This window comes from Citrus clementina, unplaced genomic scaffold (assembly GCF_000493195.1).
Source record: "Citrus clementina cultivar Clemenules unplaced genomic scaffold, Citrus_clementina_v1.0 scaffold_9, whole genome shotgun sequence".
Classification (NCBI taxonomy): Eukaryota; Viridiplantae; Streptophyta; class Magnoliopsida; order Sapindales; family Rutaceae; genus Citrus; species Citrus x clementina.
The window spans coordinates 30811815-30836277 of record NW_006261964.1 but is presented as its reverse complement, the minus strand read 5'-3'; the positions used below and the strand labels follow the sequence as shown (position 1 = coordinate 30836277).

The 24463-nt window shown below is 36.4% G+C and overlaps 5 protein-coding genes and 1 non-coding gene across 9 annotated transcripts; 1 reads left to right on the top strand and 5 right to left on the bottom strand.

The window, feature by feature from the left end:
* Positions 1–17: 17 nt before the first annotated feature.
* On the top strand, positions 18–3041 carry LOC18033453 (putative rRNA methylase YtqB). 3 transcript variants are annotated; one of them, XM_006422186.2, is made up of 7 exons: positions 18–153; positions 303–466; positions 607–670; positions 1373–1565; positions 1657–1730; positions 2229–2384; positions 2825–3041. In XM_006422186.2, the coding sequence occupies exons 1-7, from the start codon at positions 59–61 to the stop codon at positions 2946–2948; spliced, it is 870 nt and encodes a 289-aa protein (XP_006422249.2). In that variant the 5' UTR covers positions 18–58; the 3' UTR covers positions 2949–3041. The 3 variants fall into 3 exon arrangements, with proteins under 3 accessions (XP_006422249.2, XP_024036649.1, XP_024036645.1); XM_024180881.1 differs by having other exon boundaries at positions 61–191; positions 607–728; XM_024180877.1 differs by having other exon boundaries at positions 61–196; positions 607–728.
* A 54-nt stretch (positions 3042–3095) lies between these two features.
* Positions 3096–3168, bottom strand: TRNAR-CCG. The gene has a single exon. It is a non-coding gene; the product is annotated as a tRNA-Arg (tRNA).
* A 4765-nt stretch (positions 3169–7933) lies between these two features.
* On the bottom strand, positions 7934–9582 carry LOC18031634 (60S ribosomal protein L2, mitochondrial). Its single transcript, XM_006422185.2, has 2 exons — positions 9466–9582; positions 7934–9286 (listed from the first exon to the last, which is right to left on the bottom strand). Exon 2 carries the CDS (start codon positions 9255–9257, stop codon positions 8259–8261), a length of 999 nt encoding a protein of 332 aa, XP_006422248.1. The 5' UTR covers positions 9258–9286; positions 9466–9582; the 3' UTR covers positions 7934–8258.
* Positions 9583–10785: 1203 nt separating this feature from the next.
* On the bottom strand, positions 10786–16543 carry LOC18031880 (thiosulfate/3-mercaptopyruvate sulfurtransferase 1, mitochondrial). 2 transcript variants are annotated; one of them, XM_006422183.2, is made up of 12 exons: positions 16192–16543; positions 15502–15693; positions 15250–15309; positions 14963–15025; positions 14641–14765; positions 14385–14547; positions 14090–14149; positions 13643–13701; positions 12697–12778; positions 11933–11996; positions 11497–11564; positions 10786–11024 (listed from the first exon to the last, which is right to left on the bottom strand). In XM_006422183.2, the coding sequence occupies exons 1-12, from the start codon at positions 16276–16278 to the stop codon at positions 10926–10928; spliced, it is 1122 nt and encodes a 373-aa protein (XP_006422246.1). In that variant the 5' UTR covers positions 16279–16543; the 3' UTR covers positions 10786–10925. The 2 variants fall into 2 exon arrangements, with proteins under 2 accessions (XP_006422246.1, XP_024039867.1); XM_024184099.1 differs by having other exon boundaries at positions 14388–14547.
* Positions 16544–16764: 221 nt separating this feature from the next.
* On the bottom strand, positions 16765–19093 carry LOC18033460. Its single transcript, XM_006422182.2, has one exon. It carries the CDS (start codon positions 18877–18879, stop codon positions 17722–17724), a length of 1158 nt encoding a protein of 385 aa, XP_006422245.1. The 5' UTR covers positions 18880–19093; the 3' UTR covers positions 16765–17721.
* A 637-nt stretch (positions 19094–19730) lies between these two features.
* LOC18033196 (DEAD-box ATP-dependent RNA helicase 10) lies at positions 19731–24173 on the bottom strand. The gene is made up of 14 exons (XM_006422181.2): positions 23980–24173; positions 23571–23717; positions 23323–23464; positions 23178–23247; positions 22826–22888; positions 22271–22345; positions 22037–22156; positions 21571–21612; positions 21363–21437; positions 20614–20760; positions 20369–20506; positions 20176–20287; positions 20000–20088; positions 19731–19865 (listed from the first exon to the last, which is right to left on the bottom strand). The coding sequence occupies exons 2-14, from the start codon at positions 23701–23703 to the stop codon at positions 19758–19760; spliced, it is 1314 nt and encodes a 437-aa protein (XP_006422244.1). The 5' UTR covers positions 23704–23717; positions 23980–24173; the 3' UTR covers positions 19731–19757.
* Between the last annotated feature and the right edge of the window lie 290 nt (positions 24174–24463).

The following is a 24463-nucleotide window of genomic DNA, read 5'->3' as shown; positions in this document are numbered from 1 at the left end:
AAATGATTTAAGAAAAGTTTGGAATGAAAAAAAACCTCCTTGCCTTCGTTTTGCGCGCATGTCATCAAATCAATCGACAAATGCATGGCGATTCCATAAGGGCGATTTAGTATTTTCACCGACCATTGCACACAGATTTTTCAGACTTTCCCGGTACGGTTCTCCGCTGTGACGAGCTTACCAATTTTCAGGCATGGTATTATTATTAGCTGATTTATTTATTTATTCGCTACAAATATGGGTCGATACATGACGCTATCTTTGAGATGTTGGTCACGATCACTTTCTTTTGCAATTCCCAGAAACACCCTCTTGCCTTTCCCTGCTGCTGCACTTTCAAAAGCTAATGTTAACGTTTTGCGTTTCTCTTCTTCTTGCTGTTCTGCTGCGTCTTTTCAACAAAAGCAAAGCTGTTCTACTAACAATTGCACACCGCTTCCTCTTTGTAAAGATTCTCCGCTTTCAGGTACTTTAATAACAATAGCAGCAAATGGGTCAGTCAAAATCAGCTGAATGGTCGTTCTTTTTATTGCCGATTGAATATATATATATATATATATATATATATATATATATATTTTGTTTCCCGTAATGGTGAAATTGCAGGACTGGAGAATGAGTTGGTTGGTTATGTATTTGGCAAAAAGAAGGCAACAGAAGTGGCTCACTTGTAAATCCTTATCTGCCCATCTTCTCAACTCCTCATCTCTTATTACTGCCATGCAACTGTTCGTTAAAAATACTTGTACTATTACTATTGCTGGCACTTCTCTTTTTAGGTCAAGTGGTTTCTTTGTCATGGTAATAGAGCTAAGTTGTAGAGTTCAATTCTCCTGTTGTGCAGACTCTATATTTCAGTTATTTCAATTTTGATTTCTTAGCTTGCTTCTAGGTGCATCTGCATGCTCTCTTCTTCAAAATTTCTCTTATCTCAGTCACGTCTCATGTGAGGAGGTCTGTTGGGACTTGGTTTTAATACCATTGTTGGACCCTTACCTATTAGTTTAAGCTTTTGGGTCAATTGTTTTCTCTAACAATGTGAATTGTTGTTTCTTCAGCATTTTCATTTGGTGAAATATCTAAAGAACTCTATTTACAACTTGAAGGGGGTGTGCAGTCATTGAATTTGTTTGCGTTTCTAGAGTTTATAGAGCAAGATGTTGCGAATATATTTGTATTGAACTTGTGTTTGTTGTTAAGGATTCAGAATATAAAATATAAGATCATTACTAATGGAATTATCGTGGCAATTGGTTCAGAGAATATCAATGTAAAGCTTTCGTGTACTTTATAGTTTAGTTTCTTGCTTCTTTTTGTTCTTATATTGTGGAAACTTTTTATTTGTGTTGTGAAAGTGTCATGATATTCACAGGGTGTGGAAACATGTAGTCCGCAAAGGGGATACAGTGGTTGATGCTACATGTGGCAATGGCTATGATACTTTAATGATGCTCAAAATGGTTGCTGATGAGTCAAGTGCTGGTTGTGTTTATGGGTTAGACATTCAAAGCGAGGCTTTAAAAAGTACTTCTTCTTTGCTGGACAAAACCACCAGTAAGGCTGAGGTGCTAACTTATATTGATCTTGTGGTTCAACTATTTTGTTCATAGATTATCATTATTCGTTCAGTTCCTACTGTCTTTGAAATTTATGCAGAAAGGACTAGTCAAGCTCTTCAATATGTGTCACAGTAGAATGGAAGAAATTGTTCCAAAAAGCACCGCTGTGAGGTATTTGCTACAACTCAAGATTTTCTTGTTACTCATGTAGGAGAAATATCAGTGGATATTGGCAAATTTAGCAGCAGCCTTCTTACTTCATGTTTCCATTTTTTTTTTAAAAAAAAAAAAACTCATGAATTTATTGCAAGTATTTTATAAATTTTGGCGTAGTGCAAAGCATATTAGTTGTAAACGCATTTGCAAATGTAATCAGCAAAGTACTATCATTAAGAATTGCTCTCACTTGATTAGAAGCAAACAAACATCTTAATGTTCAACACTGTGTTCTGAATATTTACCTTAAAATATAACAGCGTATTGTGAATAAGATATAACAACAATAGTTTTATATGATCTTCTCTACTTAAATTTTTTACCCCATAATATGGATACAGAAACTGTCAAACTTATGTTTAGTCATATTACTGCACATTGTTTGAGGGGAACAATGTCGCACTTCTTCATCAGGCTGTTCTGATAAGAATTTCATTATTTGGGTGGTTTTAGGCTTGTTGCTTTCAACTTGGGTTACCTTCCAGGAGGTGACAAATCTGTAATTACAACGTCTGAAACAACAAAGATGGCATTGGAGGCTGCTGAGAGAATCCTAATACCAGGGGGTCTTATTAGCATGGTGGTATACGTGGGGCATCCTGGCGGAAGGTAAATTTTCTTTTCTCTCACATGATTGGTATTGCTGATTTAGTTTGCATCCGATAGCGCTAGTTGAATCTCACTTTTAATAAACTATTCAGGTTGTTTGAGACCGATTCCAACGTTATTCATCCTTCTTGTTACTGATAGGAAGAAGCATGTTCACCATAATACAGTCAAATAGCATGCATAGTAACAAATTAAGCTTGAAAATAATCATTTTAATGGCTTTATACGTTGTTGTAGGTTCTTGTTTTTCTCCTCGTCATCCAATCTTTATTAGAATTAATTATCAAGCATAATAGAGAAATAAGGTTCTATGCATTCCTTGCTAATTCATACGGCTCGTGAGGTTTTATAAAATCTGTTTGCATTCTCGGGCTGCTAATCGTATTTGAATTTGCCAGACACATATTAAGAGACTTCTTTTCACCTTTTTCTTAATACAGGGAGGAACTTGAAGCTGTTGAAGCATTTGCCAGAAGTTTATCAGTTGATGATTGGATTTGCTGCAAGTTCCAGATGTTAAACCGACCATTAGCTCCAGTACTTGTTTTCTTATTCAAGAGATAATACCCCCCAGAATGATCCCAGTTGTAATCAGCTGTTGTGCAATTTTCATTTGCATATTAACTCAATGAATTTCATTCAATTTATGGGCGACCGTTTGGCAAATAACAGTGTACAAAAATTGCGCAAAAAATAAAATGCAAAATCAGCCGATCGCGATGGGACTCGAACCCACAATCTCCCGCTCCGGAGGCGAGCGCCTTATCCATTAGGCCACGCGATCTGATTAGGTAAACACGCTAAATAAATAAGAATTATATCCTACAAATTTGAGATTACTGTACTCAATGACAATGACGTAACATTAAACATTGTGGGACTCTTTTGTTTAAGGCTGTCAAAAATACTCATTCGGTTCGGACCTAAACCGTACCCAAGCGTTGTGAGCCAGGTAAATTCTCGGTCTGGGTATGAAGCTGGATCGATCTTGTGCATCACTTGATAAACTCAAATTTTATAAAAAAATATATATTATTTTAAATATTTATATTTATTTGACTCATTTATTACACATATATAAAGTTTTAAATATTTAAAGTTTATATTTTCATGTCAAAATTTATTGAAATAAATTCAAAACTTATAAAATTACCAAAAAAATACGTATATGATATTAAAAAAATATAAAATCCAAGTACCTGAATTAAAACACAACCCAAACATCTAAAAATTACATCCGGACCGGATCCAGGCATTGCAATACTCGGACCAAGATTTTGGCAACCCTACTTTTCTTTGTTATTGAAAATCAAAACCACGTCATTAAGCCTGCACTGAATTCATCATTCTACATATTTGTGATGTTCCATTGCGTTATCTCAAGTCAAGTTAATTATTTTGCATGGCTTGACATGGCTAATTTTACCACTACCGAAGGGATTAGTTAGCTGGGTGTTTCTAATAGGTTCATATAAGATGGGTAATCGTACGTACTCTCACAATAGGATTAGTCCCTTTCACTCACGTTACGTACAATAATAGCAGGTTATAAGGATTAAAAAGTCTTTTTGTCACTAATAATCATACATTTATTTTTTTTATTACGTGCACTTGTGTCGAGTTCTGTGTCATACTTCGCAAATTTTAAGCTACACGCTAAAAATAAGTCCATGAAAAATTCTATGGTACAACAAACAGCCTGTGTGAATATTCACAAAACGAACTGCTTTAAGATGCATTCAAATTATTTGCATGCAATAAAGACCCCATGCGCTCGCCAAAGTGCATGCAGTGTGTAAGTAGTTTAATGAGTACTCTGTAGAAACTAGTTAACGTGATATTAACGCAACCCCCAATCTTGATTTGTTTCGAATACAGTACGGTTTCCTGTTTGATTAAGGAAATCCTAAAGTCCTGCTACTTAATTTATTTGTCTTAGTGTATACATATATATACGTACGATCTGCTTTTATCCTAGTTTCCTATATTTGATTTTCTCTTTTACATCGTTCTCATTCCTCTATCTTGAACGAATGTCTTGTCAAAACTGCGTGTTACCTTCGGGATTCAAGATAGCCTTCGTTCCGACGGATGAACAGATAATTCGTGACTATCTATTCAATAAAGTTTATGGTAATCCCCTTCCCTCCGATGAAGCAATCGTAGACCACTGTGATCTTTACGACGAAAGCGATGACTGGAAGAAGCACTTCGAGGAGAGAGGAGAAAATATTTTATACTTCTTCACTCCATTGAAGAAAAAGAGTGAAAACGGTTCGAAAATCGACAGAACAACGAAATGCGGCGCCACATGGAAGTCACAGACAGAGAAGAGAATACTTGATGGTCAAAGCCAACAGCATATAGGTTCTAAGAAGAACTTAACCTTCTTGCCCAAGAATGATGATCAAGTCAAGGGAGGAATGTCGTGGGTGATGTACCAGTTTAGGCTTGATGGTATCCTACTGAATAACGCCAATGACATTGTAGTGTGCCGGGTCTCCAAGAATGTGAAGAATAAAAAAGAGAGTAAGGATAACAACAACATTAATAATGCTAGGCCAATTATGGCACCTAAGGTAATGGCATCTAGTAATCATATGTTGCCTTCGGGTTACAAGATACTCTTTGATCCAAGCGATGAGCAGATCATTCGCGATTATCTCTTCGGGAAGCTCTGTGGTAATGGCCTCCCCTCCAATGAGGCACTAATAGAGTGCACTCTTTATGACGGATGCCATATTTGGAGGAAGCAATTCCAAGAGAAAGGAGAGAATATGCTCTACTTTTTTATTGCTTTGCGCAGAAAGTCTGAAAAGGATCCAAGAATCGATAGAGTAACAAAGTGTGGCACATGGAAGTCACAAAAGGATAATGGAATCCACTGGTCGTCGTCGTCGTCATCCTCATCCAGTAGTACCAGTCATAATAATGAGGTGCTTATAGGTTCTAGAAAGAACTTTAGCTTTATTCCAAAGAAATGCTGCTGTGATGATCATCGTGAACATGCTGAAGCCGGAAGTACAACATGGGTGATGCATGAATACCGGCTGGGTGGCAACGTACTGAAACAGTATTGCAAGATGAAATTTAAAGCCGAATGCGATTACGTTATTTGCCGGATCAAAAAGAAAGTGAAGAATGAAGAAGAGAATAAGAATGACAGCAATGCGGGGCCAATGGTAGCTACAGATAATCATGTGAGCAGAAACATGAGCGAAGTTGAGCTATCGGACAGCTACTGGAGTTTTGCTGAAAATCTTCCGAATCTTTTCTCATTATCTGAAGATGCAATAAATGCAGATTATGATTATTTTAATCCCAATCTCTGCATTTGTTTAGAGGATTTGGAGGACGATGATGATAAGCGGGTTGTTAATGGAATGCAAGAACAGTATGCGAGTGCTAGTATTGCTATTGCGCCGGTGGTATCTGCTGCTAGAAATGAACAGGATCAGCCAGGTCATCACAAAAGGTTTAAAGCTGCTGATGATGAAGAAGTATCATTAGCAAGAGCTAAAGAAATTAATGGCCTGGACTACAAGACGGAAGAAACAGGATACTTGGAGGATTTGGTTAGATCGTGCGCTTACTATTGCGGTGATCGGAGAGCTGCTGGTTCTTAAGCTTAAGGGGGAAGTTCTGACAAAAAACTAGCATTCTGGTTTAGTTTAGGGGCTTTTTCTTTTTTTTTTTTATTCACTTGTTGCTTTGGTTTGTGTCGAATTCATTATACATGCATATCAGGTACGATATCTTACTTACTCCTACTAGAAACCCAATTTAGAAACCACAATACGCAGTATATATGCTTTTAACCACGCCCTGTAATGTTTTGGATTGCATTTGCAGCTCCATCTTGTATAGGATTAGATGCGGTAGATTTTAATCCATGGGAAATTTGTTAGTTCTAGTATTATTGATTTGATTCATTGGTAAAGATGGAATTTTGATTCGGCAGCTTTGTATTTCTGTGATCTGATAAGATAGACATAAAACAATTAAGTTGAAATGCAAAGAAACTGCAAACAACCTCGGAAGACTTGCACCCAGCCGAACAAGGATAACTTCATTGCTGACCTACATTATATTGTCTTTACCCATTAATAATATACAAGATTTGCAGAGTCAACAATGAAAATTATTTATTTTAATCATAAAAATTTAAATTATTAATTGAATATAAATAATAATAAAATATAAATGAATCTTAAGCTATTAATTTAATATAAAATATTAAAATAAAAATATTATTTTATATAATACAATCCACTATACACCAAACGTAATATTGCAGTATAGTTTAATACATTATAATACAATGCAACCTAATACAACATAACTAATGCAGTACAATACAATACATTACCGCGCGCTGAACGTAAAGTAACATCAAATAATCCTATACAAATGGAAATAAAATCTTAATTATTAATTTGAAATCTTCTGTACAGCTTCCTAGAAATTTCTAATCATTTATAAGATTGTCATAAATTTTTCATATGGTAAAGCCTTAAATGTACCTGATTTATACACAAAATTTGATAAGTAAGCTTCTAGCGATCAGCACGAAACTTACAATTTAAAAGGAAACCTACAATTTAAAAGGTTACAAAAGTAACGCTAATTCATAAGATCAATTTTCAGGAATCAATGCAGGTTTTACACAATCATTTCACAGCAAATACCATGAGTGCAATAGTAAGAGCCATACAATTCTAGCTAGGCATGGTGATCAACAAAGCAACATTGAGATTACTTGCATGTTGCAAAAGAGTTGTAAAGAGAGCTTACATTTCACAAAATTTATGCAGTTCTTAGGATCACAGGGTGTGTTTGGAACATAGAGGCATTGTCGTCCATTAATTGAGGCATTAAATATGTTTTATTATAATAAATAAAATATAAAATAAATGATATTATAATATTCTTTTAGTTAATAAACTATATAATATTATATTTATATATTAGTAATTAATATAGAAATAATTATTTAATAATTAATAATAAAACAGTAATAAATTTAAGTAATATTAATATAAAATTAATACAGTACAATAACACCAAAAGCTGTACACAATTATTATAATTCATTAAATAATACAACATAGTATACCAAAAGCACTCACAGATCACTGTCGTCTAAGAATCTACTACTAATCTCAGTTATAGTCAATCTAACAGAGGCACCGGATGCAAAACCAAAAATACTAGATTTGTACTCGAATCATCCTCTGCTTCCAATCTTGAAATGCAAAATTTGGTTGTTTTTCTTTTTATTAAGATTGTATTGTAGTCAAGATTTTTTAATTCTCTCCCTATAGTTGAGTTTTATCTAATGAGTCATAACAAAAACCTTTTTGACAATAATAAGCCTGAAAAAGTGCTTTAATAGACATCGCAACTTTCGTAGTTTTCAAACAGGATAGCTACATAGTCAACTAAATTAACAACGAGTTTAGTTTGCAAAATAAAACACGTCAAATGTAGGCTTTTCTAACTTGCTGCAAAATGATTGGCAGATACTTGCTTGTAACCATTTAAGTAAATTAGTTTGAAAACAACTAATTATTGATGGAATTGAAGAAAAACTAAGTACATTAAGAAATTTGAAAGAAAGAATAGAAGGGATACTGATAGAAGAATAAGTATTCCTTTTCTTTCCGTCTTATCAGAGGGAAGGGGTCCTCTTCATTGAAAAAGGGGAAAGGAGTTACGCAAATGTGAGGGTCTAATGGTATGCAGTTTCCAATTATAGAATTTAGACCAAGTGTCTCATACCTATAACTAAAAGCAGTCAGGCCAGCTGAATGCCCCATCCACTCGGCCGTTCTTTGCTGTCTGAATAAAGTCTTAGTGTAGATAGGCATTCTGTCAAGATGGCAATAAGTTACCGGTTGAAGGTTTGGACCCATCATAATTCACCACCATTTTGCCTGCTTCCAATTGATGACTGGCTATTATATAAGTGACAGGTACTCTGCATGCTCCATCCTTGGGCTTGGCAGGCAAGCTGCGATCTGTCTTTGGCTTTGATTTGTTATGCTCAGCAGCTCCAACAATCCCTAAAGTATCTTGCCGCCTAAAACCCTGCCAAGAAAGTGCTGCCTTAGGTTTGATCCGATGTGCCCAGAAACTGCTATCTGCTCTCCACTTTTGGATCTCACAAAGGGATAATGTGTTTTTCCCTCTTTGGTCAGGTGAGCTATCACTTCCTCCGACTTTCTCTACCATTCGAGGGGCGAAGAAAGTGGGCTTCGCTCCAGCTACTGCCATCCTAGGGTAGGAAAGGGAGGCAGTCTCTCCACTGGCCATTGGAGATGAGAATGCAGAAAAGAAGACATCCTTTGCGCAAGTTATTTTACTTTTTCCTCCTGCACCCTTGCTATCACTAGTAGTCGTAAAGGGGCTCTTCGAACTAGGAATGCTAACCATGGCATTTACATCAGCCGCCATCAGTCCAGGTGAGAAGGAAGCTACCTTTCTTTGATCCACATTCTGGGAGAGGAAAGAGAACGAAAATTTGCCGCTGATGGCGGCGGTGGTAGGTTCGAAGAACTTACGTAGCGGCGGCGGATCAAACTCTTCTATGGTGTTGCACTTCTTCTGCTGCATCTGAACCCCTTCGATCCATCGTACAGGAGCGATCCAAGAGGAACGATTAGGGTCATATTCAACCCTTTCAACAATACCAATAGAGGAAGTGGTACGTTTCAGATCAATTCTTCGCTGCAATCGCTTCGAACCACCCCCCCGGTGAAAAATCGTAATACGCCCCGAGGAGTTCCTACCAGCGGACTTCCCTTTACCCAAAGTGAATTGTCTCAGTGCTCTCACCTCTTTAAATTTTGTCATTGCCTGTTTCGTACCCATTCGATTCCCTTACAAATTAGCCCCTACTCCTATAACATACACATTAAAAAAAAAAAAAAAACTTTAATACAAGCAAAAGCCCCTTGTAAAAAGATCCAGCATTTACTCTAGACATAACCAAGCATTCTGAAACATTTAGTACGAAACAACAGCAACAGAGCACGATATAAGCTTCAAAATAAAAATTAAAATAAAACAAATAGCTCACCGGAGATACTCTGAATGGCTGCCGCGGATTCGGCGGTGACCGAGTGAAAAAAGGGTGTCTAGGGTTGGCTGCACAGTGTCGCCACGTAGTGGGTCTCCGAGACAAACTGTACCATATACTCGGTAACCTATATGGGCCGTTGGATATTTAAAAAGGCCCACAACTGCGAATCCCTGTAGAAACTAGGGATGGCAAAAACGCCCGGGCCGGCCCAGGCCCGGCCAAGCCCGGCCCGCACTGGTGGGTCTGGATATGGGCTCAAATATTACAAAGCCCACATATGTTGGGCCTGGACAAGGGCTTAGCAAAAAAGCCCGGACTTGACCCGGGCTTTTTAAATTTATGAATAAAAAATAAATTTAATTTAAATAAAAAAAATCAAAATATTAAATTAGTTTAATTTTTTATATTAGTATTTGTTATTTTATTAGGTTGTATTATTAGTATTTTATGTATTTGACCATTACTCTATTTATATATTAGATTATTATCTTTAATTTAAATATTTTTCTTAATGTAAAAAAATATTTTATAATTAATTTTAAAAGTCCAAGTACGGCCCGAGCCCGGCCCAGGCCCGTCTAGGCCCGGCCCGAGTTGGACGGACTTTTGAAGGACCTAGGCTTCATTTGAATTATGCGGGCTTGGGCCTGGACTTTAAAAAGCCCGGCCCAAATCCGCAAATTGCCATCCCTAGTAGAAACATTATATATGCATCCGTCATGTAAATATGCTCTTTTCCAGGTGCTTCTTTCGCTTGGGCTTAAGTGATTACGTGTCTTAGATGTAATTTATTACTCTTATAATCACCCATTATCTCATCAGTTGTGGGAGCTGGATTTTTACCAGCGGGAATCACGGAAGTTTAAAAAACATATAGTTAATAGGTAAATATCATTGCTCCAATATTAATCCGATCAAAGATTAGACTCTGTTTAGGGGCTTAATTTCACAGTATACTTTCAAGTATTAATTATATATGCTATTTACGTCGCAGAGCAAGGTTAAGGATTGCATTAGCAGCTCCATCGTGGCGTTAATTAAACCATCCGCATGGCTATGTAAGAAATCAATCGAGTAAGAGGTCAGTTTTGACTTGAGAAATCATTAAGCCATGTATTGCTTATTTTAATCAACAATGGCGATTGTAACACCCGGTAGATGCAGGCATGGAGCTTTCGTACATATGTCTGTTCCACCATGAATGCTGTGACAGCTTTGTCAAAGACATATTCCTCAATTCAACATCAACAATTTTGACCCCGAGGTTCAGATTGTGGATTCTGATATTAAACACAACCCCCAAACCCCCCCCCCCCCCCCCAAAAAAAAGATTAAAATTGACAATATTCGGCCGTTTTTTATGCAGCCTCAATCAGTACCATCTGTGTATTGGACCAGGCATGCAGTCTGGCCCATGCATGTCGCTGCCACGATATTGACAGTATTTGCATTATGATTTATGAAGAGGTCTCGACAGGTGTGTCGGGTTGAGCTCCCCATTCAGTCCAAGATCCATCATAAACGGCGACATCATGCTTCCCAAGTCGATTCAAGCCCTGGAGAAATAAAAAGGTCAAACATTTTTTTCCAATTTTTTTCAGGATAACCACAGAATCAGTCTTCCAGTGGTACAATCAGTACAAACAAGTGTAAGATAAACTGTTTTCTAGCCGCGGAGAAATTCTCGAAAGTTGTGAAAAGAATTTACATTGTTCACCAAACTAGCATGTGAGATCCATCATCCGTGTATGTGAGAGCAGGTGTGCACTGTGTAGCCATTAAGGCGGGCAACCACAAATTATGCCAAGGTCAAGAAATTTCCATTTAGCGTACATACTTCTGATCTTAACAAGTAAAAATGGGCTGATGTTACACATATTAGTGTGCACATGTTAGGAGCTTGCAGTCAAGCTTAATATCAAAATGAACACGAGCACGTAGAAAGGACAAGGATTTAAAACATTTGTGTAGTGCTTTTATAACTTCAATGTGTGTAACTTCCTATAGAAAGAAGATTGGAAAAAGTACCAATGCAAGGATGCAAGCAGTTACTCCAGTCCCACATGCAGTTACAACAGGTTTTTCCAGTGAAATGCCTGAAGAAAAAATTTGCCATCAGGTGAATCAATAATGATAAGAAATAGGCATTGACCAAGATATAACAGTGTTCAAACACATTATTGCATGACAGCACAACTAACTACAGGTACAAAAAATATAGCAAATTCACAACATTGCAATGAAGTACTATTCTTCAGCCACTTGTTTTTTAGTAATCCCTACACGTGAATTCTGTTGGTGATATTCTAAACCCTCCAATGATAATACTGCTTAGCCTTCAAAACACGTTGTTGAACCACTAGATGATGCTTAATATTGAAAGAAATTAAGAAATAAGGTTATCTTCTTGAACCATGTTATTGAACCACTAGTGAAGAGGGGGTTAACTTCTGAGAGTCCATACCTTCTTGCTCAAATCGTTTCTTAAGCTCATCTGCTGGTAAGAGTGTCTGCGAAGCATCCAACATCTGCAAAAAGCAAAAGATGTTAATGAACCAATTATGCATTTTTAAGTAATATTAGATAAGCCAAGCTGAGAATGGGAACATATAGATAGAAGAAACTGCAAAAACATCATAAGTAGAAAACAGCTCATCACTAACAATCTATATGGCATATAGTCAGTTTATTAACACTTCGTTTCCTCAGTCCACCAAATTCATAGACTCCACACATCATCCTCAAAGTTCCCATGGTTTCATAATTTCCACCCAACACCCGTAAGAGAGAGAGAGAGAATTGAAGCATACAGACTACCAATTGGTCCTTTAATAGATTCAAAAGGACAAGAAGCATATAACCTTCTCAAACAGTTTTTATACTACTTTGCATGCTCTCAAGGCAGATCCATTTCCATCGCCAAACACCATGCTGTTAAACACAGCCTTCATAATTTATGGAAATCAAAGTATGCATCTAAACTCGACAAAATCAATGCACCGAATGAAGCCGTCAGATCCTCAGGATTTAGAAATAATTTGATTATGCTATTTGAAATTAAAATCCTAAAACCAAATCCCAATATCAAGGAAAACACTGAAACCACCTTTTAAATAATATGTTAAGGTAGATAAACTAGTGCCAATCTATGAGTCATAAATTATACTCATGCTGCTTCAGGTAATAATAAAACTACAGGTACCATGTGAAAATTTGATCGCAGTTTACCTGGGGAAAAGGAATGCACTTGCTGCCAGGTACATGGCCACTCCTAATGCCCTTGCGAGGTTCTGGCGCGTCACCGTCAAACCTGCAACAGTAACAAATTCCACAAAATTAAAGGGAAAAAAAACTCATAAACAAGGAGCTGTATTGTCTTGTTATGGTTAAAAGTATTGTTTCTCACTAGTTGAACTGATCCAATTCCCAGCTAAACTTAACTTTGTAGACTCTTTGGCCATATTGTTTCGCTTAAGTCTGACTAGTCATCCACCAAGCTTTGACTGCTTTGCTGGGTAGATCAGATTACTTCCAGATGGGAAAGGCCTTAGCATTAACTTGACAAGCCTTTTTGCCTAAACCTGGCCTTCTTGTCCACATGGATTATAATTCATTTGGCCCAGCCCATCCATTTGACACCTCTATTTCCAGAAGTATCTTACATCTAATCTAGGAAACACCCAAACTATGATAAGGCCAATCGTTATGATGCAAACAAGCCAGGATTCTAATATGAATCTAGATTTCACTGGTCCTGGAAAACTCCCCATACTACTCTGGTATTAGAACTCCCCATGATTCATTTTTTAGCAATTACAAAAAGAATTTTACGCAAACTATATTTTCTTTGTAAATATTTTACTGCTCCTGCATTATAATCAAGCCCAACAAATTGGCTCCGTTGAGTCATCAAAATTCCATCAAGCCAATAGATTGATGGTCTGTTAACTTGGCTATCTCTGGATCAGGGTTTGATACCTTGAGGAAATAATTAGGTCTGTATTTGAGACTGACCATGAATTTGTTGAACCAAGAAGAATCATGCACATCCCATTTATTTATTGAACCAAGAAGAATCATGCACATCCCATCAAAGCAAATAATAAATCAAGAGATAAAACAATTACAAAAGCAGAAATTAGTACAGCAACCAATCACAGAAGAATGTTCTTACCTGGCCTTTGAACGAGCATCCACGAGTTGGTAAGTCCCTTCCTCAATATTTCTTTTAACCTGATAAATATGAGAGACAAATTAGCTACCATAAAATTGCATTTGAATTCGAAAGCATATTATGCAAAATAGCCACAAAAACACAACACGATCCCCAATAATGAGGTTGTAATGTCAATTCATGAAAATCTCATATGCTTATCCACTGTGAATGTCAGTATCTGAGGATCTAGAAAATTAAAAGTAGCTTGTACCACTTTATATAAATGGGTTGAGAATTATGCACTGTAATTCAGCCAAACCATAGTGGTATATTATGTTCAGTTATTACAGAATTTCTCCTTTCACATCCTAAATTCCTAATCATTACTGCATTTACAATGCAAAATGAAAATAGGCAACTTTTATTCACCAAAACAGCAACTTTCAAAATAAAATGCAATCTGACCTGCTCAAGTGTCCAGATAAGATGTGGCTGAAATTTTGTTTGAAATGTGGTTGGCCCAACCTGCAGCACAGAGGTCTATGTGAGCGGAACCAGTCCCAATAAGGATTCAAAGGAGGACCAAAAGATAAAATTAAATTAAATTAAAAAATGAATCTATTAAATTGCGCTTGGATTATGAGATATGCTAACATAAAAAATCAGTTCGACAGAATACCAAGAAAGACTGGTTCACATCTGCCCTTCAGTCACATAAGTAAAAAGTTACAGCATAACTAAATTAAAATTAATAACATACCACCTGTCCCTGATATACTTTCTCTATTGCCTCACTTGCAGCACTAGCTTTCAAAATAGCGTCACCAGAAGCACTAGATTCAACATCATATCCAGAAGCACGCCATCTTGGCAGGCCTCCATCTAACACCCAAACTCTGTCATGCCCAAAGACTCGGAACATCCTTTTCATTTGATAAACAAGACGACATTGATTAGTTCATTCTACAAAAGAAATATCCCATACAAAGAAAGATTCAGCAAAGTTTGCAACTCACCACCAGACACGAGCAGCACTAAAAATCCCCTTCCCATCATAAACAACTAGCCCATCTTTATTCTCTAAGCCAAGGGCAGAAACAGCAGCAGCAAAAGCTTCCTCTGAAGGTAACATGTGGGGCAACTGATATACAAGATAACATTTCTACTGTTAAATCTCTCATAGATGAACAACCTGGAAATAGGTTTAATACTTCAAGTATTACATGAGTTGGCAGACTTCAAGTATTACACAAGGTGGCAGATGTAAACTTTCGCAGAAAAGCAAAGATCCCATCTACATAATTAATTACAAAACAGTTTGACAAGAAAGGAACTCACATTTGTAGTTCGATCTGCTACACCATCCACATCAAAGAAAAGAGCACCGGGAATATGAGCAACCTGTTTTTGGGAGGTAAGGAGGACGATGTTAGCCAACTAAAATGAACGAGTCTCAAAAGACCAAAAGAGTCAAAGATAATGTGAAGATTGTAGAAGATAACACATTCAAGAGGCACCCGAGAAAGTGATATTACAACAAAAATCCATACAGAATTTGATTGGAAAAACAACATGTGCAATTACCTAAATTGCCTTGTTAAAAATCATGTTAAAATAGACAGTACCTGATACTCTTGAAAAGGGTTCCTCTGTTCATCTGGCATGTACCAGGATGCATCTAAAACCTACAACATCAACAACAACAGAAAAGTGAAAAGTCAACATCTAGGATCAAAAAAGTGCAACTAAAATGCATGGCCTGCTACACAGATTCCAACTATGTACAAAGGAAAAACTGACTAAACACTGCCAGTTTTAGCACCCCCAAGACTTCATAGCTAGGTTCTCTGATAGCAAAAATAAGGCAAAGCAGGTACCTTCAAATCGGGCTCCCTGAGGTTAGCATGAAGCCAATCAACAGAAACAACAGGTTCCTTGGGGGACACAGATAGTGTTGAATAATCAGCTCTTCTGCCAGCTGCTAAGGAAGACATAACACAAGGAGACTGACTAGATGATGTTTTCAGTGTTGTGTGGGTGTGTTTAGGCCTTGAATAAAATAGTTTCTTCTGCATAAAGTAAAGATTGTAGAAGAAAAAATTACAATTAGTAAAATATCAAAAGAATTAAACGATGTGATAACAATTGTTAGAAAAATTGATAACATATCACACTTAGCAAGCTAAGCTTTTTTAAACAAAAAAGGTACATTATTTACAAAGCACAGTTCTTTCAGAGTGCATTCAAAGAACCATAAGCAGAAAATATATCCAAAGCTTTATACAACCACAAATTTGACAAAATAATAATACTAATAATTTGAATCTCACTCAATTCATGCTAAAACCTTCATCAGAGCCATAACAGCAATTCAAAACCCTACTTCCTATACAAGAAACCACTGCTAAAACAGAAACCCCAATAATCAAAATTGAATTTTTTTAGCACATGCACCAAAAAACCCACAAAGCAGAACCGGTAAAACAAGCAAAAGAGCCACAGAATCAATCAAAACCGGATAAGAGTTAAGAGACTAAAACGGACCCAGATAGTGATTTGGGACTTACATTGAGGAGAGAAGTGAAAACTTGGGGCTTGTATGAGATAGAGAAGGAGGAGTGAACCAACCGGCGAGTGAAAAGAGACGATGCCATTCACTCACTCATTCAAATCACCATATACAAGAAGACAATCTGTTGAAATAAGTGATTTATTTCTGTCAGGTAGTTGAATTAAATAAATCCAAAAATTGAACAGAGTTGTTTGTTTGTGCGTTTGAATTGAGTGCTTTGCTTGTTGGATTGATGATGTACTCTGTGGAGCCACTGCTACTACGTCTGACGAGGGTCAGCCAGCAGAACACCGCTGTACTTGCTGGATAAGTACATGGGAAATTATGAACGAGGGTCATAATACTTTAGTTTATTACAGTTGGGTTAAAGGTTTTGTATAAATCATCATTCACCACCCTAGCCTGTTAGCCAATAGCCAATATCCAACATAAACTTGATAAGAAATAGCGGGCTTCAGTTAACTTCAGTCTTCAAATGACACAACTACTAGTATGATCGAATCAATATCATCCGTTAAGTAATAGTACAAACATGTGAAACTGTTTAAGACTTTAGAGGGAAAAAAAATCCGAATAAATATGTTACATTTTAAAAGTTGTCCGCGAGCCAATTGATAAACCGGTTACATTAGTCGGAAAGACCAAATTTGATACAAAATGAATGGGTCTTCTAAATTTTTGGGAACGGATCTATTTCCAGAATCCTCGCTGCAAGAAGTACAGTGGCTTCAGGCTTCAGCACTGATTCAACATTACTGAACAGCAAAAATGGATACTCAGGATTTACAATTGCAGGCAGCTTCATTGTGCCTAATCATGTGTCTCTGAACATTTCACTTACATTGCCTCCATGGAGTAAAGTATGTAAGGCCTCCCAGATAAGCTTGTGCTTATCTATCTGCAAATGCCACCCCAACTCATGCCGGTTCAGGGAACACTAGAACATCCGGCATGAGCGGTTTTTCCCACTCAATAAATATGATGCTGTAACAATCATGAAAACTAACAGGCGGCCCAAGTGGATAAGGTAGAAATAACTAGAAACCGCTTCCAGAATTCTTCTCACAACTTCTATGTTGATGAATTTATTTAACCGATCACTATCGTAGCACAAGTTGCATACAAGGATGTATAGGTAAATGGATATAAATCCAAGGGAGACATCAAATACCGTCAATATAAAACAGTAGAGCCAGCATGAGAGTAGTTCTCAACTCTTGATTTATAGAAACGCACGTACAAGCTCCTTCCAGTCTTTCACTTATAATGTACCTAAAGAGCACTTACAAGATGTAGTATAGGAGCGAACACCATCAAGTCCTTTCATGTGCAATCCCTATTTTAGGCTTTTTGGAAAGGCTCTAATTATTAAACATTGATCATGAGAAAAAGAACTACAGTATGAGTTATAACAAATGTCAATCCCAAACAACTAGCAATATAACTGAAAAGGAAAAACCTGATTCATACAATCAATTCATTTTTCCAAGAGAAAAAAATATCAGCACATGAAAGATAGAAAGTCTCAAAAAGGAAATCCTTTATTGATGTTCTTCCTCGAGGTTGCGGCCAGCCTTTTGATGCCTTTTGCAGTTTTATACACCGCCATCAACTCATCAGCAGCATCCTGAGGATGACAATGAATAAACACTTTCAAGAATCTCTTTTCATTCATCCTCAATGCACTCAATATTGCAGGAAGTCCTTTTATTTCCGGAACCAGACCCATGTCCTGAACCTTCGCTGCAAGAAGAACCCGTGGCTTCATCACAGCTTCAAGATTATTAAATAGCAAGAAAGGATACTCGAGAATTACATTTGCAGGCATTTTCATTGTGCCCACGACAAAAGTCATATTCCTCTGAACCTTATCAACCGACAATGTCAACAAAAGTGGAGACCTCCCAAAAAGAGACCAAATTTCATCTTCTGACATTCCAAACTTCTCCAAATTTGCCACCTTCTCCCGGATGGTTTCAATTCTCGAAATAGCAATGAGAGTAACAACATATTTATACATCTTAGAAGCTCTCGAAACCTGAGTTCTACTTATATATTCCATCTTTTGATCGTTCAAGGAAGTCCTAGGAATCAAAGTGGGTCTCGACATAAGCATGGGAATCAAATCATGTCTACTAATTCCAACCTGTTCGTACAAAGCGACAACAGGCTTAATCGTTTTATCCAAATCATAAGTCAAGAGTGAAGGATTTCTAACAATGGCTTTACACAACATTTCTCTTGAACCAAACAACTTGATCAAGAAATCAACCCGCTCTTCGAAGCAAATGTTAATACGAGAACTCAGAAACCGCGGGCGACAGTTAATGATTTTGACAAGATCATCTGAATTCAAGCCTAGCTCGTTGAGTACACTGAGCTTGAACCGAAGGTTTAAAGCATCCGCCTTTTGCAACGTAGGACGCCGAGCAAATAACTTGGTTATATCGCTATCACTACAACCCCATTTCTTAAGAACTTCAGTTGAGTTCTTTGGGTGGTTGTCACTGTAATTATTGGCTTGTTCTTGAGTTATTTCTTCGACTACTGCTTCGGCTTGGCAAATCGTCGAATAGGTGGCGGACTTGAGGGTAATGAAGAGAAGTGACTGTACCGGAGGTCGAATTTTGGAGAAAGATGTGAAAAACCGAAGTTTCAGTAGTGGATTGGGTTTGGACTCCATGCAAAATTGTTGAATTTGGTGATAATGAATTTGTGGGCTTGCTCACGAATAACGGTATAAGAGACAAGTTCCCACTTACAGGGTTTGTCTTCTGTTTTCTCGATTTATATTATATCATGACTCTCTCTACTTCTATGATGGTTGATTGATTATTAACTAACTAATGGAAATATTCTTCTCAATCATGATTCAGAATTAAAGTTTCTTGTCTTCAATAAATAAATGGATTTATTATTATTTTAAATTGAAGTCTTCATTAACATTAACATGTCCGCATGAACAAATTGATACTATTGTTTGAATTGAAAACGTGGTAGAACCCACATGAAATATTTGCATTCTCATAGTTTTATCAAGCAATCATATATTGTCATCGTACAAGATTTTGCTTGTAACTCTTACTACTTTCGTTTTAAGAAATTTAAACTTCCATTTAAATTTTAAACTTACTAGGAAAATTGAACTTCAATCTAATCTTCTTAAGTTTCCAAAATCTTGATTGTTACATTTCATCATCATAAACAAATTCATATGCAAGAGGGATCATTCTATTGCTAAGGGAGAAAATATGGAGATAATTGATAAAATCAAATTTGATTTTTGTTACTTTTCAAATGAAATATATACCGAAATACTAGAACAAAATTTGACAAGGAAATGAGAACCCACTGCCTATACAATATATTTAGAGATGAATGTCAAAAAAAAAAAGAGGACAAAAGCTTACATGATTCGTTTCTTCCCCAGCCAAAATTGTATTGATAAATTCTTGTACTCAGTTTTAGTTGAGATCAAATCTAATCATTGTTAAATACATATGCAAATCTAAATCTCATTTCATCTTTGCTTCCAAACAAAAAAAAAAAAAAAAAAAATTCTCATTTCCGCTTGGATAGTTTCTTCTTGTTAATACCAAACTGTCTCCCGATGTCATCGTCCTCGTCTCCTCCTTTTCTCCTCCTCTTGTTTCCAGAATCTTTAATTGTCTGTTGAAGTTTGGATTAGGACAGATTATAACGTTTAGAAAACACAAAGTTACAATTAAAAGAAAGAGCAGAGAAAAGCAGAAAAAAAGGATGGGTTTCTGTTCAGGATAGGCAAACTTAAAATGAATCAATACCATTTGTGATATTCTTTTGGCTTCAGTGACACGCTCCAGTAATAGCAGGACTTCTTCTTCTTCGGCAGGGAACTCAGGCAACTTTTTGCCTGCAAACCAATAAGATGGTAAGCTGTAAGCTTATATGGACACTTTCATTCGCGTTGCCTCTATGGAGAAAAGAATGTACAGCATACCAATAAGCTTCTCTATCTGCAAATACCATTCCAACTCGTACTGATTCACTAGTGAGATTGCAACACCAGTTCGCCCTGCACGAGCCGTTCTTCCCACTCGATGGATATAATCCTGCAATAGACTTGAAGATTAGCAAACACGAGAAAGGAAGAAATGAGCAGGAAAAAGGGGAAAAGATGTGACATGCCTAACCTTAGAGTTCGTTGGGATATCATAATTGATGACCATATCTACAGACGGAATATCAAGCCCTCTGCTTGCCACATCAGTGCAGATAAGAATATTACATTCTCCAGCCTTAAACTTATTCAAGGCCCCAAGTCTCTTTGACTGTAACATATATCCAGATACAATGTATCATAAAGTATAACATTAAGCAAGGGACACAATAAAGAGTAAAAGATGCTAACTCAAATATGTCACCTAGTTTGACATACCTGGCTCATGTGACCACTGATGGGGATGGCTCTTTGACCAAGGTTTCTAAGCATCAAAGCCAAAAGGCGAGTTGCATCACACGTTCGAGTAAAAACCATTGTTGAAGATGCAGAAACCTCGGTCAGAATATATACAAGGTAGCAATCCTGAAAGTTCAGTTAAATAGATAGAAATATAAGAAAGACATTAAACCAGCAATATCACACTTCATATAATGAATATGAACAGTTCTTGACTCTTGATAAATGGAAAGGTACGAGCAAGCTTCTTTCCTAGTTCATCTTATAGATGATTCCTTAGAGCACATGCTTGACCTGAGTTTAGTAGAGAACATTCTGTTTTCTTGAACCACTAAAATGCTAGGCGAAAAGTATGTTCAGACATTTATGGCTGAATGGATTACATGCAAGCCATTCTAGACTTACAACAGGCTTGCTAAATTAACAGTAGTAGTCCTTAAAATTTTCTTTCAAATTAGAGCATTATTACCGACTAGTTAACTGAAGCAAGAAGGTACATTTTGAAAATAAAGTTTTGAGTCAATCAAAAAATGCATTCACAAGGGATTTCCCAGATTGCAGAATAGTGTATACATCATATCCCAATAGAATTTGAAGAATTGGAATATCAAATATCATAATAAAAAATTTCAGAAAGAAAACAGAACTTTATTGAGTTATTAATTGCAGTTACTATGTAAGCTTCTGAAAGAAGTTTGCACCAAGGCTAATGCTAAGAGAAGAGAGACCTTGTACTTAGCAGGAACAAAGCGGTACTGCTGCTTCAATGTGTCAACAGTAGAATATTTAGATGCTGCTTCTATCTGAATGAATTAAACAAGAGACGGTTGTTAAAAAAAAAATTCTACAGAGAATGTCAAAAAGCAGAATATTTTTCTGCTTCTTCAGGTAAAGATAAATTAGTTACATGATGTGTTGAAGCATTATAATCATTACCTTTACAGGATTCTTCAGACAAGCCCTCTGGAGCTTCTTCACCTGCAACATTAAGGGGAAAAAATTACCAAACTTCATTCTCCACCAACTCATATTCCTTTCCCCATTCTTTCTAACTAATTTGTCCATTCTTCTGCAAGTGTTATGTATTTAAGGGCATGGATTTCTATTATTTTTGCCATCCTCTTTGACTTCATTTCTTTCTTTATGAGTCATTTATTTTCCCCTTTTCCTCCATAAATCTCAGTACATTTTTCCTAAAACTGTCCTTCGCAATATATCCAAACTTTATTTTTATCAATCTGTATAATCACCATCAAATCAAAATAGAACCCCTATAATCACCATCAAATCAAAATAGAACCCCTACCAAATTTCTTTTGAAAGAGAACCTTAGAAGCTAATGATACTATCATACTCTATTACAAATTTCTACCAAAATCAACATACATTTAAATTTATATACCTTCTTTGTCATTGTTGCAGAAAATAAATAAGTTTGCCGCATTCGTGGGATAACATTCAAAATTTCATCAAGGGATTTTTCAAAGTCATCATTAAGTAATCTGTCTGCCTCATCCAAGACCTGCTCAATATGCACAAAAATTATGCAGCTCATAAGACAAAACATCATCTCCAAGCAAATGCAGGATAATTTATGCATGATCACACATGTTTCAGAATTAAGAGAAATACATACCAAATATTTCAATGTGCCGAGAGAAAAACCTTTCGTGTTGGTCAAATGATCCATAAGGCGTCCAGGTGTTGCAACCTACAAAAAGACAGGAAGAAAATTAAACTAATACATCAAAACATTAATGACAAAGATTCATAAATTTTTTAAATTATATGATTATTAATTGGCCAGATAAAAGATGCACTTGAATTTACATAAATAACCAAAATTGATACCAAGAGGTAAACTCATTTTAATATTTAAAACCTGGCCATGGGATTGGAGACTTAATACTTGACTGATCAGTAGCTATCTTACTTTAGACAAGATGTATTGAAAAATTGATGATTATGAAGCATATCATTATTACAAATGATAAAAGTTATGAGTTAGCATCAATCACTGAGATCATTTAGAATCAGTTTAATCACAAAACAAAAGTTGGATTTACCAGCAAACATAATCAAATCCTTGAAATCTAGAAATAAAAATACGACAAAAGGAGATAAGCAAAAGAAATATTCACACCCTAGGACAGCAAGTAAGAGATATATCCTGAGTGAACTGAATACTCACAACAATATGTGGTCGCTTTCCAAGTGCAAGGGTCTGTTGCATCATGTCTACCCCTCCAACAAGCTGTAGAAAGTTGATGAATGAATGTCAATTGCAAAACCAATCAAAGCAAGAAAAGATGCAGACACCAAGAAGTTTCCATCTCCATAAAAAATTGTGCCATCAAAAGGGTAGTTAAGGAGTACATTGCCACCATCCCAATTAACTCCAATGTGTTATCATTGTCAAAGCACATGCAACAGAAGTTTCAAAGCAATGTATCTCTTGCATAAACTTACATTTTGATAGAAAATGTTTCTGCCAACAATTCACATAAGAAAATTGTGGGAATAAGGTTGTGGTGAAAACTTACCACTGCACACCTAAGGCTAATTCCTGATCCCAAAGCTTCAAACTGCTCAGAAATCTGAATTGCAAGCTCCCTGCAGTAGCCACAAGGTGAAAAAAAAAAAAAGCAAAACATAAACATCAAGTCATTTAACAATCACATTTCACACCTTGTTGGAGAGAGCACACAGGCAAAGAAAGCTGGTACTGTCCGTTGGTTTTCTGCAATTTCTAAAAGGGCCTGCAATATGGGAAGGGCAAAAGCTCCAGTTTTACCAGAACCCGTTTGCGCAAGTCCAATTAAATCTTTTCCTGCATCACAAAACCACAACAGCATAAAATTCTACAAACTAAAATCATCCAAAATAACTCCAATCTGAATAAGCAAGACGCAACACAATAGTAACATTTAGCACACCTTCTAGCGCGTGCGGAATGGCCTCAGCCTGTATCTTTGAAGGGGTTTTCCATCCTACATTTTCACAAGCTTCGACCAATTCATCGCGTAACCCCAGTTCCTTAAATGTCTTCACTTCTTTCTCTTCAGCCATTTTCAAAACAGAACCTTCCCGAAACAAATCCATAAACAATATAAAATATTTCTTATGAGAAAAATATGCAAATTCAACCAAGTGTTCAATTACTTGAGGAGAAAAAAAATCAAATTTTTACTTAATTAAAGCTCAATGCTCAATTAATTAGAATTCGGGGAATTTAAAAACTTAACTTTTACGTCTTCTCAGCAAAAATTGAAAACGTAAGAAACCAAAAGAAGAAAAAGAAAAAAGGACAAATAAGATGTAAAGTTAATGGTTTTTGAGACGTACAGAGAAATAACACAAAACAGCGAACGAAGAACGGCTAATGGTGAGCACAAAAGGGAGAAAGTTGAGCGGCGACGGCGGCAGGTGGTGTGGCTACGAGGTTTTAGGGTTTTTCACTTATCAGAGTCGGGGACTATTATCAGGAGTAGAAGCAGAGTGTTTTAGTCGCCGCCGAAATCAAGTGGATCCAACGACACCGTCTTCCTTTTTATTTATTTATTTATTTTTTTCAGTTAATAAAGTCTAAAAATTAACTGAACGTAACGGCACTCACGGCAGGAGAAATTTTTAAAAACCTCCTTGGGGTTTGGATTTGTTGTAAGTAGATGAATTTATTGTAAGTAGATGGTGAAAATTTATTTATTTATAAAAAATTTTCTACCATTGGTTAATTTTAATATTGACCGTTAGTTGATTGAGCAAAGATAATATTACCCTTAATAACGATTTATAGACAAAAATAATTAAAAAAAAATTAAAATTATTG

Excerpts from the sequence above, each read along its gene's own strand:
- LOC18033453 (XM_006422186.2), top strand. The coding sequence starts at position 59 with ATGTCATCAAATCAATCGACAAATGCATGGCGATTCCATAAGGGCGAT. Across the intron at positions 1,731-2,228 it reads CCAAAAAGCACCGCTGTGAG|GCTTGTTGCTTTCAACTTGG; the intron begins GTATTTGCTACA and ends GGGTGGTTTTAG. Across the intron at positions 2,385-2,824 it reads GTGGGGCATCCTGGCGGAAG|GGAGGAACTTGAAGCTGTTG; the intron begins GTAAATTTTCTT and ends TTCTTAATACAG.
- LOC18031634 (XM_006422185.2), bottom strand. The coding sequence starts at position 9,257 with ATGGGTACGAAACAGGCAATGACAAAATTTAAAGAGGTGAGAGCACTG.
- LOC18031880 (XM_006422183.2), bottom strand. The coding sequence starts at position 16,278 with ATGGCATCGTCTCTTTTCACTCGCCGGTTGGTTCACTCCTCCTTCTCT. Across the intron at positions 15,694-16,191 it reads TTTTCACTTCTCTCCTCAAT|AAGAAACTATTTTATTCAAG; the intron begins GTAAGTCCCAAA and ends TACTTTATGCAG. Across the intron at positions 15,026-15,249 it reads ACCCTTTTCAAGAGTATCAG|GTTGCTCATATTCCCGGTGC; the intron begins GTACTGTCTATT and ends TCCCAAAAACAG.
- LOC18033460 (XM_006422182.2), bottom strand. The coding sequence starts at position 18,879 with ATGGAGTCCAAACCCAATCCACTACTGAAACTTCGGTTTTTCACATCT.
- LOC18033196 (XM_006422181.2), bottom strand. The coding sequence starts at position 23,703 with ATGGCTGAAGAGAAAGAAGTGAAGACATTTAAGGAACTGGGGTTACGC. Across the intron at positions 22,346-22,825 it reads GAAAGCGACCACATATTGTT|GTTGCAACACCTGGACGCCT; the intron begins GTGAGTATTCAG and ends GTCTTTTTGTAG. Across the intron at positions 22,157-22,270 it reads TCGGCACATTGAAATATTTG|GTCTTGGATGAGGCAGACAG; the intron begins GTATGTATTTCT and ends CATATTGAGCAG.